This window comes from Brachyistius frenatus, unplaced genomic scaffold (assembly GCF_029030835.1).
Source record: "Brachyistius frenatus isolate BFR_SWC_R1_liver_20210118 unplaced genomic scaffold, ASM2903083v1 Contig_60, whole genome shotgun sequence".
Lineage (NCBI taxonomy): Eukaryota > Metazoa > Chordata > Actinopteri > Embiotocidae > Brachyistius > Brachyistius frenatus.
In genome coordinates this window covers 1,178,002-1,195,354 of record NW_027210659.1, presented here as the reverse complement: position 1 = coordinate 1,195,354, position 17,353 = coordinate 1,178,002, and the positions used below count along the sequence as shown (strand labels likewise).

General features: G+C 37.7%; 1 protein-coding gene across 1 annotated transcript in view; it reads right to left on the bottom strand.

The window, feature by feature from the left end:
- LOC138625234 (protein unc-13 homolog B-like) overlaps nt 1–17,353 on the bottom strand; it is a 140,951-nt gene that overhangs the window by 20,188 nt on the left and 103,410 nt on the right. The window contains exons 25-36 of the mRNA XM_069706015.1: nt 14,594–14,662; nt 13,955–14,044; nt 13,312–13,452; nt 12,210–12,445; nt 11,504–11,589; nt 8,465–8,591; nt 7,884–7,980; nt 6,545–6,688; nt 3,591–3,668; nt 3,196–3,273; nt 977–997; nt 400–438 (exon numbers count right to left, since the gene is read on the bottom strand). Coding sequence (XP_069562116.1) covers nt 400–438; nt 977–997; nt 3,196–3,273; nt 3,591–3,668; nt 6,545–6,688; nt 7,884–7,980; nt 8,465–8,591; nt 11,504–11,589; nt 12,210–12,445; nt 13,312–13,452; nt 13,955–14,044; nt 14,594–14,662 — 1,206 coding nt within the window. The remainder of the gene's footprint in view (nt 1–399; nt 439–976; nt 998–3,195; nt 3,274–3,590; nt 3,669–6,544; nt 6,689–7,883; nt 7,981–8,464; nt 8,592–11,503; nt 11,590–12,209; nt 12,446–13,311; nt 13,453–13,954; nt 14,045–14,593; nt 14,663–17,353) is intronic.

Sequence of the window (17,353 nt, the reverse complement as noted above, 5' to 3'; positions counted from 1 at the left end):
ACTGTTTGTTCCTCTTAGAGGTGGTGCCCCAAACTTAGAATGCCCATGATTTGGGAATTATATAACATATCAGTGGAATGATTAGGTGTCCACATACTTTAAGCTATTCTTTGCGATTTGAAAATAAAAGAAACTGGTCAATGAAGAGAAAAATGACTGGATCTTTTGAAATCACCTCAGATTTCAGGAACTCTAACCTAAAATAAAGAACCTTTTCTAACAGAAAATATTTTGGACTTGGCCATCATCGATGGGAGTCAGCCACAATAATGAAATAAAAAGCAGACATCATTCCTTTATGTGGTATTAATGTGTGTAACAAGTCATAACAGTCTAAAACCACTGTAAATTAATTTTGTCCAAACTGAACACTAAAGTTTGAGATCCAAGTCAACCCACCTCCTCATCACAATTGTCAGGTTCCTCCTCATTCTCCAGCTTTTGGGAAGAAGCAGCAGTGGAAAAATGATTTATTTTTTTACATAAATTACATCAGATAAAATGAGAAAACTGTTTATTTCTGGGAATAAAAACTGGGTGTCTAGGAGGAAGGAGTAGGATTTCTAGTTGATCTCTTACTTTTGAGTAAGATAGGATCAGCCTAGAAATAGACACACACTACTGGGTGGAAAAAGGTTTGTAAATTGGCAAGAGGTTCAGGGTAGGTTTTTGGTTTGCTGAACTGATTGTTGCAATTGCCCACCATAGGCACTAAAACTCTACTGCACTTTACATTCAGAAAAAAAACAAAGAAAACCTAAACACATGACTTCAACATCATCGCATTTAACCTCTAACACTGGACACTTCAAAGTAGCTTAGCAAACGTTAACCTGAACAGTGTTTCTAGACTATTATCACACCAAAGAGAACTGAAGCTATGAGCAATAGTCTAGCAGAGCAAGGGGAGTTTATTTGAGGAGCAACAGGGGAAAGAGCGGGAGCGGGGGCAAAAAACAAAGAGACTAAAACGTACCCTCTCCTCCTCAGCAGTGAACTGTAGAGAGAAATACACACACTCTGTCTCACTCTTACTTTACTTAATAATTATGTACACGCATGATCACTATGAAGTTTCACCTTTATGTTGAACTCCTGCTGCACCTTCACCATCAAACAGAATTTTTTACGTTATTTTTTACAAAAAGTTCAAAGCCATTGTATCATAACCGTTGTACTCATTTTCTAAATTGAATCCTTTGTCCAACATGTCCACTTCAGAAAAAAGTCAAGTCAGGTTGAGAAGAAAGAAAACAAGATTTCTGCATCTATATGAAATTAGACTCTGCTGCTTCACATAAAATGATTCTAATGGAGTAATTAGGTCACACCTGGAAGATGGTGAGGTGACCTAAATCTTTTTACTCAAACAATACTGGGAAATAGGTTTGATTGGGAATTTTTGTGTTTCAAATAGTATCAGAGCATTTTTCTCCACTAGACATATTTTAAACTGTTGTCTGATCCTCTGTATCTTTGAATCATTTGAAATACTGTAAATGTTGCCAATTTCTGCTACACATGACCGTAGGTGTGCACAACAGGTGTGAACACCCATTTTATGTTTTCTTGCAATTTCTGCTTGAAAACACTTTGAACAGAGGGAAGATTTTGGTATTTTTAAAAAAACCTCCAATCTATAGTACCTGACTGTGTCTGAGCCACATATGTGACTCTGTGCTATACTAGTGCATGGCTTTCACATACCACTAAGTATATAGACATGCATTAGTATTTTAATGCGGCCCAAGAGGACTTTGTTGTGCGCTTGCGACGATTTGCAATTTTCATAGATCAACATGAACCCGGCAGTACCGAGATGGGCAGAACGGTGCAACAAGGGTCATTGAAAATGCACCAGCTCAATGCAATTTTTGTGTAAATATTACGTGTTGCCTCTCTGCCAGCTTCGACCAGGTCTACGTCAGGGCCAGCTGGGGCAGAGCTATTTTTTTTGTGGTGTCAGTGGGCAAGAGCACACATGAACAGACCTATCCAAAATCCCCCAGACAGGTTTGGTGGATGTCCTACGTATTTGATCTCACTTACATTAATAATTAAAAAAATATTTTTTTTATAATTCAACTTTCCAATTCAGTTACTCATAAAAATTGTATCTGACTCTACTTAGTTGAATACAAATCTGTCATGATGCAGTAGCCAATCTCAGCCATAAAACATAAAAGGCTACAAATGAACTCCAAATGAATTACAATTAAAATACACATACAATTCCAAAACTTTTTTATCTACTCATTTTGTTTAGTAATTAAGCCAGCCGTGCAAGACCACAGAGTGTGACACTGCATCATTTATGCACTAAAGGTTAGGGCAATTTACACACATCAGCCTAGACCATTTCATTAATGAGAAAGTAAACTAAGGACCTTCAAAGCTCTGATTCAGTTGATAACACCAAACCATTAGTGACGTTTGAAGAACATTTATGAGTGTTGATGATAAATGAATTCCATCGGGAGCATTTAGTGTGTGTAATTTAGTCTGTTCATACCTGAACATTGTTCCAGCACCTGATTTCACTATTTAATAAGTGTCCTTTGTTCACTTTGACATTTAATCAATGTCAGTATTTGGTGTCTATAAGATGCAGGTTTTTGTCTTATATCATTGAACTGCTGGGCAGCGGTTCTCATAATACCAGCAGAGGAGGAATTTATAATGTTAGTTACGTCTCCCAAAACCAATTTACCATCATCAGCCCATAGAGGCTGGCACATAGTACCATCAATTCTGTGATTAGAGCCTAAACCTCCAGATAAATATTCCGTTTTCTACAGTGTAAATTTTGGATGACGGTGTGGGTTTGCTCTTTCAATCTTTAGAAACTGACAGTCTGCTTTTGCCACAGCGATCTTAAAGAAAATGAGAGGAGCTGATTTGATTGGCAATGACTGAAATCGGGTGTGAAACACCTTCTAATGATCTATTTCTCCTACTTCGCTACTGTGCCGCGCTGTGCCAGAGTCACGCCTCTGCTTGTGTTGACCGGCACAACTGCACTTGTGCTGTGTCGGAATTGTGCCCAGATGGATGGAAATAGGGCCCTTTGACTTTAAACCAAAGAGAAAGAGCTCATCTGTGAAATCAGTGTCTGTGGATTAAAATGAAAATCTTCTTCTTAGGTCTCTGTGGTAGATGATTAAAAAACATTGGTCTCAAGCTGCTAACACTCACCTGTTTTGCTCCCATGGACTCAAACATCCGCTCTAAAAGGACCCTCATCTGCTGGATGTTGTTCATGAGCACACAGGGCTGGAGGACGATACAAGAGACAGACCATAGGTCCAAGAGAGCAAGAAACAATAAAATGATGGAATAAAATATGAAAAGTCAAGACAGTCAAAGAGAGTAAAATAAAAATAAAAAATTAACGAAAGAAACATAGCAAAACAAAAGAAAAAGGCAATGGCAGGAAGATAAAAGGACAAAACAAAGAGAAAACTACAGATTGGTAAGTTCAACAGTTACAGGGGCAACCGCAGCTAAAATATCCACACAAGTGTTTGATCGCTCTCCAAATCAGTGATGCAGATGGTTCTCCATTAGAATGGTGATGCAGCAGTACTCACGATCTTCTCCTTCTCACAGTAGGAGGGGAAGCTCTTAGCCAGCAGGGCACAGTACTGCAGCAGCACTTTGGTGATTGTCTGTGGAAACAGGATAAAAAACACTGAAAACTTCAAAAATAATGATCAGATGAGAATACTGCTGTTTGAACCAAAGCGTTGTGGGGAGTGATGATCGGCTTGTTGTAGGTGAGAAACTCTTACATTTTCAAAGCGTTATGAGCTGGTACATTGCAGGGTTGAAGAACCAAAGTGCTATCGCCTCAGAGCATCACAGCAGAACATATTTTGAATGATTTTCGAAGGTCTAAGCCCACTTTTCAACCAATCAACATCCTATGTGAGAACACAGAGGTGGTGCGGACCTGCAAATACTTCAGTGTGCATTTGGATAATAAAACGTTACTCGCCTCTGAACACAGATGCCATCTACAGAAAGCGGCAGAGCCAGCTGTTTTACCAAAGGAGGCTTAGGTCCTTTGATGTCCGCAGTGAAATGCTACATATGTTCTTCCACTCAATGGTGGCGAGTGGTGAAAAAAGTTGGCTCAGTTCTTGGCAGGAGTCTGGACTCACTGGGGACAGTGATAGAGAGGTGAATATGGAGCAAGGTACTGGTTATGATGGACAATACCAGCCTCCCTCTCAACAACATCTTGCTAGTTCAGAGGAGCAGTTGCAGTTGTCGGCTCATCTCGTTGCACTGCAGGACTGAAAGGTTTAGAAGAACTTTTGAACCCACAACCATCAGGCTTTACCACACCTCAGCCAGAAGCAGTGGCTCATGACCTGGGGCCTCATGTATAAACAATGTGTACATACAAAAGTGTTGCATAGACTGGTTTTCACACGCACGGTGGGATGTATAAAAATGTATGTGACGTGAGAATGTGTGGGCTGTACCGCAAACTCTTGTCTGCCTCTGTAACTTGGAGATTTCAACCTGTAAAGTACTGAAATTTGCCAAATATATCAAAATAAAGTTTCCATCCCAGGTTCTGGGACACGTCTATGAAGTAGTCTTTGAAAAAATATAATTATGTCCAATTAAGACGGAATAGATACAGACATTCTCTATATTGCCATATTTTGTGCCCTCAGGCTGGTTTCTCACAGATGAAATGCCTTACTGTGCCAGCAACAAGTTTGCCAGGGAAAACTGTCGTTTTCTCTGTTTAATGAGACATGTGGATGAGGTGCACAGCCCCAGATCCCTTATACACATTTAATTTCCCTCGAAGATGATTAGAGGGAAGATTTTGAAGGTCTGTGCCTCGGGTGCCTCAGGTCACCCTCAGAGCAGCTCCCCCTCCCTCTCCTTCTCTTTGTGTGTTTGTGTGATTGTCTGAAGGTATGCCGGAGTCAGGGGTGGAGCCACTAGCTGCACCCTTCACCATAATCAAGACCTCTACTTTTACTTAGTTCTGCCATCTGCACTCTGTTAGATCATTGTTGCACCTCACAATTAGTGCTACTACGTTGCAGCTTGATCTTTGCTCAATGTGTTTTCCTTTGCCATTGCAGTGACTAATTTATTCTCCGTCTCCTCCGAGGCCTGGCATCCCTGCCTCGTCTCCCTCACCTGCTGCCTTGCTTGAATACCTACCAGGATATTAAAAGGCAAAGGAGGAATGGCAGAAAATAAAAAAGCGAGCCAAGGATTGGGAATAGAGAGTTTAGAGTCATGGCTTACATCAGCTATCCTATATTTAAACCCATATTAATCAAGCCAATCAAACATTTTTTTTTAGGTTTAATGGCTAGGCCTTAAAGTAATTGTCTTAAATTCAATTTGAAGAAAAAAAATGACATCAAAGACTCAATTAAACAACACTACACTGTATGTTCTACACTGTATGAATATTTTGCAAACAAATACCTGAAACTCATTAGTCAGTATCTCAGAAATATAAATGACTCAAGCAAGTGAAAAGAGTGCTGAGATGACTCATAATTTAAAGCTGAAGAGAACAGAATTTTTAGGGATAAAAGCCCCCACTCATCTCTGCATGAGTGATTGACGAGATGCAAAAACATGTATTCCCCTCTTATCAAGCAACCGCATATTTGTGCCAAATCACGTATGGGTATGGTCATAAACATAAACGTTGTATGCAGGGAATGATGATATATAATGTGTCATTTCTTACACACAAGTAAGTTTGGAAAAAAAAGAGCTCAAACCTTCAAACAATGACAAACCTTGAAAATCTTTCCTCTCTTCAAAAAAAATTCTAAGAATCTGAAATGTTATTGAATTCTTATTACAGGATGCCTAAATTCTTAAAATGTAAACCTATGGATAAACTAGCTTGAAAGCAACAGTTTATATTCATATTATACCAAGTAAGTTGCCCCAATAAAATGTCTAACAATTCTTTTTAGAGCTGATTAATCTGCAGATTATGTTCTTGATAAACTGATTATTGCTTTTTTAAACATTAAATAATTGTTAAAACTGCCTGACAATTCTTGAAAGCACAGGTTAAAATTGCATTTTTAGTTTTCCCAACAGTCTTAAACCCACAAATGTTCCATTTACTGTAATGTAAGCAAAACTAAGAAGTTGTAGCTTGTGAATATTTGACATTTTGCTTGGAAAATTCTTAAATTCTTAATTGAATAAATGTTTTAGTTCTAGCCCTGTGAATTATGTATGACTTGGGCAGAGTTTCCATTCATCTCCACTGTGTTAAGGTGTTGGCAGAAAGCACCGAAATATATATAATAACTAGAGCCGAGGGGAGGATATGTATTTCTTGTAAATTGGGAGATCTGAAATTTTGAAAAGATAGGAGAGCTTTTTTAAGTGCTAATAGTGCATATGAGAGACATAGCGTCTCCTTATGTTTATGTTTATATAGCAAAACAGACAATTAAATGAACAAACAAACCCATGTCCTATGACAGAAGATTTGAGAGCAGCACTATCTATGTAACAGTGTTTCAGATCTCACCTTAGCAAAGCGTCTGTTATAATGGGCCACCACAGTGGGGTCAGGGCACTCCAGTTTCTTGATGATCTCAAAGCTCTGGTTGAGCTGAGTGAAGATGTCCACCACTGAGCTGGAGAAGAGAGCATGCTCAGACGTCTGCTGGAACTGCGGGTGGAAGGACAAGAAAACAAAGCGCTAAATCTTAGACCACTAGCAGTATTTTCTTCAATAAAAACAGCGAGGTCTCTCCACCTTCACTCTGCTTTTTCCAAGATGTTTCTATTACTCTTACAAATTATGTAAAGATATACCGAATATAAGTGTTAATTCCCAGTCGAACACTTTGTAATATGAGTGCCATAACTCTATATAATTGACCTTTTTTGCAGCTGGGATATACTGTATTTCAATAAAATTGCCGGAACCACATATCAGTATTTCCAATAGCGGAAAACAAGAACAACCCCATGTTTCTTTTCAGCAATGTACCCAGGCTGAAAAAAAGTAATAGATATGTTCATCCTTGCATTCCTATTTCCCTCAGTACTGATGACTTCATGAGCTTCTTTAAAATTTAAATTGTAAAAATTATACATTTGTTCTTACACAGGTGTATCAGCAAGTACAATAGCTTTGGAAATGTTTGTGAGACCTCATTTGAACATGTTTTTTTTTTCCTTCCACTGTCGCTTATGGTGGTTTTTCTCTATAATCTTAACAACCTTACTATATGCGCGAGGCGTTCAACACATGTGAGACCCACATCTCAGTAGGCAGTGTGGCTGCTCTAACTGTTGACATGGACACCAAAAATAAAACATGCCACGCATCCGGTGTGTACCTAGCCTAAGTTTGAGTACTGTAATTCAGGTCATGGAAACAGCATAATCAAATTGTTAAATTTTACAACATACTAAATCCCTAATCATTACCAGTGCTGATATGTTTGTGTAGTTTGCTACCACACAAATAAATACAGGTCTGCTGTGATGTGTTACATCAATATGGCAACCATTACAAGAACAAAAATAAAAAGATTAGGCTCAGAGCTGCAAGAGGAACAGTTTATCTCTGAGTTTATCCACCCAATAAGTTATTAAAACTACAGTCTGTGCTGCAGAAAGTATTTCTAAAAACCAAATTTTACTTGGATGTTTGTATGACTTTTTTTTTTTTTACTTTTTAAGAAGAGTGAAAATCAGGACTGATAAATACTGGATTTTTATGTAAACAAAAAGCTATACCTAAAAATATTGAACAATGGTACATGAACGCAGAACTGGAAACTTTACGCAAACAGAATGATTTTTTTTTTTCTGCCCACAAGGCCGTTTACGCTCCTCTTTTTTTTTTTACTCACGCCTTCTCTCTTGTCTCTCTCCAGTGCTCCTTGCATGAACTCTAACGACACCTCCTCGTTCTCAGCCAGCCAGGATAGAACAAACTGGAGAAACCATCTGAAACAATAAAAAGACAACTTGGTTATTTACCCTCTCCTTGATGAACCATAAAGTTGAAACACAAAACATGAGAAGACATGCTGCATAGGATTCGTGTTCATATCTCTCTGAGGGTTACTTCAGTAAAGGAAAAAACATGTTTTGTTGATGAGTTCTTTGGCTTTGGGAAAAACATTTTTTAACCCTCTTTCAAAATGTATCTTTTTTAAACTCCTTTGATTAACTCTCCAGCTCTAATATATCTGATTTGTTTCATTTTGTATTCTATTAAATATTTTGTCTTTTCATTGACTGATTTTACATGTCATGTCGTGCATCGTGTCCAGAAGTGTTTTGGGTGCGGATGTGTGTCCCCATCAGTATATATGGAATAACTGGAAAAATATATGTGGAAAGGCAGACAAAAGCAAGCCATTCTGTCTGAGGGGAGTAAAGGAAAGAATGAAATAATGGATGAGAAAAACGTGTGTGTGTCTCTTACGCAGGGTACTCAGGCACAGTATCTGTAAAGGTGGGCAGGTCCTTAACATATTCGTTGTAGAGCCACTTGACCTTGAAGTGCAAGTTCATGTAGTCAGCAATCTTGCAGAGCTTATGCCTCTCGTGTTCTGTTAAAAAAAAGAAAGCCACGCACAAATAAATACAAAAGTAATACTCAAACCAACAGGTTTACGACCTTTTGCTTTGTGAAGATTGTTAAATCTATGACATGAATGTGAAATATTTTGTGCATGTTAGGTTTTACCAGTGAAACTTACATTTTTCATGAAAGAATTGGTCAGAAAGAGTAGCTGAGTATTATATACACTGTTTATCTATAAACATCTCCCTGGCAAAAAAGTCTACAGACCAACAAAACAGACCCTTTCTCCAGTTTTGATCAAATTCTGATCAGAGATACTAAAGAGGATAACCTCACTGAGATGTATAATTTTCCCAAGTTTTATTTACTTTCTAGGTATTACTTAGGATATCAATGGTGATGGAGGTGTGGAATTTTTTTTTTTTTATTATAAAGATCAAGTATACCCTCTTTAATTCATTATGGTAGTAAACAATATTTAAAAGTAACCAACAATTCCCTTGAAATTGCCACACAGTTACACCCTCATGGACCAAACATGAATTTTTAATTCAAAAAATGCCTCAACACAATGATAATTATTCAGTTTTTATTGTCACATGGACCAACAAATTAACAAATGAAAAGAATGAGAGTGAGGAGACAAATCCAAGGTTCCCACACTAATTTCAGTTTGGGCATTTGCTGCATTTGCTGTCTTTTAGCTCTGATTTTGGTCACTATCAGCCCCATGCTGAAATATCTGTGTCTGTTTGCTGTTTGGTAGTGTAAAGCAGGTTTAAACGATACTATTTTTGTGGTAACTGACATAAACTTGGTTCTGTCTGTCTTGGGCCATTACAGAAGTTTTGTTTAAAGATCCAGCTTACTATGTATTTAATTCTAATTAGATACAGGCCAAATCAAGTTTCAGATTTCTAGTTTTGTTTTTATGCATTCATACATTCTCTTTTCTCTTTCTCTGTGCTATTGTGTCATAAATAGCACAGATCATGCCTGGAGTTAAACTGACAATTTAGGAAGAAGCATGATAGCATACAGGATAATGGGAGACCTTATGTCCTAACTCTATTGTCCTAATTCAAAAATGGTCCATGGTGCAAAAACAGTTGGGAAAACCTGATAAAGATTAAAAAAAAAAAAAAAAAAAAAAAAAAAAAAAACACACACACACACACACACACACACACACACACACACACACACACACACACACACACACACACACACACACACACACACAATGACAGTCTTACCAGCGTAGAAATCAACTCGGCGGATGCGACATGTGGTGGGAGCTGAGATGGCAACAGAATACAACACAACAAAAATAGGGAAGCAAGTTTGATGAATTATACACTGAGATGAGAATGGCTTTAGAAGTGACCAAAAACAAACAAGGTGAGTTTGGACTAGACGCAGACAAAGATGAAGACAAAGATTTAGGAATAGGAAATATCAACAATCTAAATTTGTGATTTGAACGCAGCAACAAAAGTCAGCTTTTCTGAGTTTTGGTTTGCTGTTGTGAGTAGACTTTTCACTACAACTAAAAAAAACAACCGAAAAAACAAATAATCTAAACTGATTCTATAGGCTTACAGCAACATTTTGCATCTCTCAGTAGTCCAGGCAATGTTCCAGGACACTATCGTTTTGACATGTTTAATATGACACGGTCAAAAGCCAGAATACTGAGCATCTAAGCAGGTTTCAAATTAGACAAATAGACTTTCATATGCTTTTCACACTGCACTTAGCCCTGGGGTAGGGATAGCCCAAGAGCTGGATCAATGGTGGGCTAAGAATATGCAGTGGGAAAAGCCTATCAGGGTATTAAGGTTTTCTGGTTATGATGATTCACTATCGCTATCACTAAAATCTTTTTTTGCATTAATCTCAAAAGGCCTTAGTATAATGAATGTAAACCTTTGTAAAGTAGAGGCTCTGTGGGAAATCATGTCATAAATGTATCAAGAGCTCAAAAATTCCCAAGATGTTAGAAACTTGTCACAGCCGACTTACATAATGTGCAATAAAATCAGCTACTGATCATCAATGGTCAAAATGGTCAAGATACTCGGCCCGGCGGAGGATGTAGTGGCCTGTCAGCATTAAGGGTTTTAACGCATTGAGGTCGGCATATTAAGTGATGCATTAGAAATGTGGATAACTTGTCTCAAAATGTTATTTGCTATTTCATCATAAATTTTCTATCAAATTTTGCTTCCAACACAATTAATTCATTAACAACACTGATAAAGAGCTATGTCCTCTAAACTTCACTGATGTTGTGGTGTCAATAAATTATCAGCATTGGGAGCTTTGAGAGTGCTGAATTTACTTTCCAATCAATGCGCCTTTAAATAGGACCCATAGCGCCCTATTTTCACCTGCCCAGGCGCAGCGCAATTGCAGATGCGCCATGCGGCACAAGTAAGTGTGGAAAACTTGTTTGGTATTTCGGTAAACACAAGTGCAAATGATGGAGGAATAAATCATTAGAAGTTGTGTCATAGCCGACTTCAATCACAGCCAATAAAATCCGCTGTAGCGCAGCGTATTGTCATTGTGCTGAAGGCTGGAGAATGAGTTGACAGGCACCATCCAAAGTTCATGCATACTCATATTTTTCAGGGAGGTTCAGGCTCGTAATCACAAATCTTAAATGTATGGTACTGTGAGTCGGTCTCCTCGGGCTGTTGACATTAAATTTGCTTGGTAAGCTAACATTATAAATGCCTCTTCTCTTGGTATTACGAGAACTGATGCCCAATGTAGAAAGTTGTTCAATGATAGAAGGAAAAAACCTGCATTTTATAGATGTTGAGTCACAAAAATTGCAACTTCGTGCAAAGCATGTAAAAATGCCACTTGTGCTGCACAAATATTATTGCACCTGGATTTTGGGTATGAAAATAGGGCCCATATTCTTACCCCCCAGGGCGTATTTCATGTCCTGAGCGAAAAGGATCCACATGACCTCAGCACTGACTTTACCCACATTGAGATCCTGAGGAAACCTGAAAGGCAAGAGGAAGTCAGAAAGTAAAGGTATTAGTTACTCTACAAGTGTATATGTCTGTAGGTTAATATTCATCTTGGTTTTCAACTTGATGGTCAGAAGTACAACAATGGTAAATACTTGAGGCAAGTATCCTTCAGAAAGTTAAATATAAACACAAATGTACAATCCAGCCAAAGATAAATGGACTTTAACAGCTCAAAACTGTTGAAACTTAATTGATATTAATACTCAGTTAGCCAATTCTTTATAAGGTGACCGTGTTTACAACAGTAATGTCAATTGAGAAAAAGAACAAACTACTACGACTACAAACAACTAATAACATTGTGACATAAAATCTAAAATAACTAAATATAACTGAAACTGTTGATTCATTGCAGTCATCTGTAATTACTTGTGCACTCTACTATAAACAAGGTAAGAATGTGTTTAATTAGTAGCTGAGATTTACAGTCAAGTCAATATGGTGTGAGCAATACTTTAAGAAACTGAATGACTGAATGTAATTTCACAAATGTGCCCAGCTATTAACTGAACACACATTATCAGTGTGCATCTCAGAACAACAATCTATTAAGTTAAATGACAAACAAATACACAAAACTCAGTACTAACTGATTAATGATGGGTGTGTATGAATTCTTGTCTTCCTCAATGATGGACACGATGAGTGTGATGAGTTTATGCCAAAAGTCCAGATTCTGGATGCTTGGGCCCTGCTCCTCTGGCTGGCTCTCTTTCGTTGCCTCTATCTCTTCTTCCTCTTCCTCTTCCTCATCTTCTTCATCTTCTCCTTCTCCTTCTCCCTCTGCTTTTTCCTTCTTCTTCTTCTTCTTCCTCTCTGGCTCAGCCTGCAACAGTGAAAAAGACAGAGTATAAAAGCAGCGTAAGTATTTGGTTTAGCTTTTATACACCTATGAGAAATTTAACCCAATACCAGATGCACACCTTAAAAAAGAGGCACATGCTGTGACAGCACAGTACAAAAGCAAGTTCAATACACTTCTCAACAGTTGTGATTTTAGTTAATGATCAGCACTGCATGATGTATAAGAATATGATTCCTTCACTATACTGTAATGATTTATTTGAAAAAAAGTCTGGTCGTTTTTGTGTTCAATTTCTGCACACTACATACAACTGAAATGGAGACTTTTCTTGATTAGTTCTTGTGTAAACCAAAGCCAGACAGTATTAGAATATTACATAAAAAGGTGGTACAAAATGTTAACATTGCATCCCTGTCAAACATGGCAATCTTAAACATTGCAATGTTAATAGTATAACATTACCATACTAATTTTATATTTATTATGTGTCAATCGTTGGTACTTTGTCTAAAACTCCAATAGATGTGTTCAGGCAATAGTTTTAAATGTTGGACTTGCTTATGATTACTAAAGTTAACGACAGTCTCGTTGCAATATTCAAAATACCATTGCTGAAGCATGATCAAGCAATAGGTCAAGAACATCAAAGCAGCTGCATTTTTTCCCCCTTGTAAAATGGTTGCCAGGCTTTTTTGTTTCACTGTTTGACCTCAACAGTATGATATGTAGCAATTAAATGGTACTTTGTCAAATGAGAATAGAAAAGACAGGAAGAAGACCTTGAACAAAAATATCTAGTATTATTTTTCTTTTGGAAATATATTTTAGAATATATTCTAAAGTAGCTACTCCAGAGGCTTAAAATATGTCAATACTTATCAACTCACTGGTTTCTCGGCAGGCTGGAATTGGCGGTTGAAGAGCTCCAGACAGTTGTTGAAGATGTACTCGTAGGTGGAATTTAGACAGGCCTTGACACAATCCCGCACCACGTTCACTGCCCTGGGAGGACTTTGCAGCTCCAAGACCTGCACAAGACACGTCAGATTAAATTCAATAGAAACACAAAGGCATTCATAAGCGTCATACTTGCTCAATAAAATATTACCATATCATTTTGGTTAGGTAATCTAGAATATAAACTCCTTCGCCAAAAAGCAAGGACCTAAAAGTGGGATTCACTTTATTCATAATTACTGTTGCTCTGTTTGTCAATGTGGTATCAATCTAAAATCAACACAAGCCTACTCTGAGATGTTAGCTGGTGGCTGCAGTCAATTCTACAACACAACTCTTCACAAAGTCCAAAAATCTATAAAATGATCTGCCAACTATCTCGCTGCTGGATATTGTCTTAATAAATTTGAATTAACAAAGCAACACACCATTTAAATGGCTTTTTAAATATACTATAGTGTTTTCTGAAGTGAAATCAGTCAACTAGTGTTGCATGTATCTGATGTTTTGTTTTAATACTGAGTGATTATGATGATTGTGATCATATATTAGAAGTTAATGTTTTGTTTGTACCTTCATCCTGAAGAAAGTGATGCTGGTGAGAAGATCCACTGTTGACCTAAGGTCACTGAGGCGAGCCTTGCTGCTGGCTGGGAAGTTATTCTGTACATAAACACACATACATACTTGTTAAACAACTCAGTTCACCATGTGTTTCTTTTGATAGCAACGTTTTTCTGCCTATTTAGACTTAGGTGTTCAAGGGCTTTCGTTATATAATTGTTTTCTTTTGTCAATCATGGTGGATGTTTGCCTTTTAAATGTTCATCATATGAAGCTCCCAATTCACTAACCTTTTAATTCATGATTTTATGACAAGCAGAAAATTATGCTGAACAACAAAGTGAGTGCTATATCAAAAAACTTGCCCCAGACAAAAACTTAAAAGATGGAAAATTAAATAAATTAATAAAATCTGAGCAGCTGAAAGTGTATTTTTATTTTCAGCATTTTGAGGGAAATAAAAAAGTTAGATGGAAGCAGAATATGGTAAAATATGTGTTAATCAAAGACCAGTTTAACATTTTTGACTTATATTAAAATTTCTGGATTATATATTATCCTTTTTGTGAATGGATGGGAACAAACATGTACAGGGATGCAGGAATGTGGAGAAGAGAAGCATAACAGCAGCTGAGAGCATTGACTCACTCTGTACATGGAGAGGTCGATACGCAGGAAGTTGTGCAGTTGATCCAGGAGTTTCACAAAACGATCCCTCTGTCAAAAAAGGAAGAGAAAAAGTAAATATGTGAGAACCAAGTCACCTAATGTCCAGAGCATTCAGTTTTTCAGGGTAGATAATGGCTTACCAACTCTTACTTACTTACAAGGAAAGATCTCCACAAGTAAAGGTTAAGTCATTGCTGTAAAACGTAACATGAGCACTCATGGATTTAGCAAAATGCGTGTGACACTGCATCATTCATGCATGGGGGTGGGTTAGTAATATCTATGTACAACAGTCTAGGCCATTAACTTAAAAATTTGGGAAACAAATTATGCACACTTAAAGCTCCTGATGGAATTAATTTATTGTAAACCCACAACCTCAGTGACGTTTGGAGCACATTGCTCTTCATCAGTGTTGTTAATAAATTAATTGCATCAGGGCATGTTCTTTGTTCACTTTGACATTTAATCAATACTGGTGTTTGGCATCAATAAGACAAGTTTTTGTTTGGCCCATTGTCTTATATCATCATCAACAGCTTCCTACTGTGGGCAGCAGTTAACATAATACTGGGGTGAGGGTTATTTATAATATCCATTCCCAGGCTAATTTAACATCCCCGGCCCGCGGATGACTACTCATCGTACCATAAATTTGATAATTACGAGCCTGAAACAGTTTCCTCCTGCATGAAGTTTGGCTGGCAATGCCATTCTGATCCTTCATCAGCAATTACAAAACTAAGAATACAATGCCCACAGTGGTAATAAAATTAGAGTAGCGGATTTGACTAGCCATGATTGAAGTCAGCTGTGATACACGTTCTGATCGTCTTTTCCTCCTACTGCACACGTGTGCTTGCATTTGTGTTCACCAAACTACCTTTTTTGGTGTGGCTGACTTTTTTGTCAGCCACACCTACATGTTCTTCCAGCACAGAGAACCCAGACTTGCATTTGCAATGTGCGTAGATTGATCAAAATAGAGCATGAAATTTTTAAATTAAGGTTCACCGTGACCTTTTTTTGGACCTGACCATAAAATTCAAAGTTCAAAATACAGTTTTGAGCAAGAGCAGAGCTAATTTGTGTGTGAACAAGGTACTATTTAAGTGTGAGGGCACAGTTTTGAAGGAGAGTACCATAATAACTGACTTAAAACAAGAGATCATGCTTTCAGATTAGAAGACCATGCTTTTAATAACCCCATACTACGGGCCATTGCCAAAAAGGATAACACTGTTCACTCTTAGAAATGATTCTCTGGGAAAGAAATTTATGGTAAAAGCTAGTAAAAGAATCCATGAATGACGTGTTCCTATTGGCAAAAGAATCTGTTGCATTCACAGCTTTAGCTGAAAGACACAGAGGGGGATGTGTGAGAAGCTACCATACACTCTCTGCTGTCTTGCACACACACATACACACCATCTGCAAGCGTTCAAACATCCACACTGGCAACCCAACAAGTACTAACATTAAAACTGGTGGCTAATAACATGATGTCAGGGATGAATTATTAGGAGCAGAAGACGGACCGATCAGATCAATATGATAGCATCTTTTACAGACAGACAGATGGCGAGCAGAAGAAAGAGAGTAAAAAGATTGAGACAGAAATGAATGACAAGAATAGATTGAAGCTGAGGTTTCGAAATTAGAAACTAACCTTATTGCCATAGCAACAGGCGCATTCAAAATGGCTTGGCTCAACATTCTGAATAAAAGCAGTAAAGACTAAGAAAAAGAGAAGGGAAATGTCTGTGTTTTTCAAAGTCTGTCTGAGAGGAAGCATAGCAAAATTAGGGAGAGTTACAATAATAAAAAAAGTAACTATAGCAAATGAAAAGAGACTGACAGCCAAAGCATAAGTGTGGACTAACAAATGGTAAGAATAACCTCCCTGCTGCCTGTGTTGTTCGGTCTGAAACCAAAAATAAGAACTTCATGAAGAAAAAAAAACTACAAAAAAAAATACTCTGAGGATTTAAGTTACTCTTAACCATTTTGCTAACCATAGTACATTTTAGGGGGAAATCACAAATAACATGTAAACCCTGTGTAATAAATTAATGAGTTTATGGGGAAAAAAACATGATCAATCTCAGAAAAAATGGTAAATCATTATTGATTATAGCAATCAGTTGTGACCTCAGGACTATATATCATAGTGCGCACAAAAAACACCCGCTCGTAGGCTACCTTTAACATCCATAGGTTCCCACACACGCATACTCAGCGAGCGAGTGAGCGACCACCACCATGAAACCCTAATTAGTCTACCACATATTTTAAAAGGCCAGTCAACAGGCCTGAAAGGCAACAACAGCCATGAGATAATTTCTTATTTCCATATCAATGAGAAACGTGCAGTAAAAATCACCATTATATGCAGGTAAGAAGGTGGGAATTTTGCATTGCTTCCCACAAATGTCCTCAGACAGGGCTATCCATCCATTTGGAGGCTTGAATCTTGACTGTATTGCTTTTAGTTTAACAGTCAGATGCTCTTTTGAGTTCCTCAGCCTTAACACTGCTCATTTTCATTTCATAGCACCAGACATTAAGGTACCACATACTGTGATAAAGGCTGCTGCGTCAAATCATCCGAGGATTACGGCGGGTGTTGTAAGTAGTAGCAATTAACCAAAGATCATGGCTTTCAATGATTTTAAAAGATGTGAAACGATCTACAATATGTGTTTGGACCTCCTACTTTAAGTCCATGGGGTATTTCTA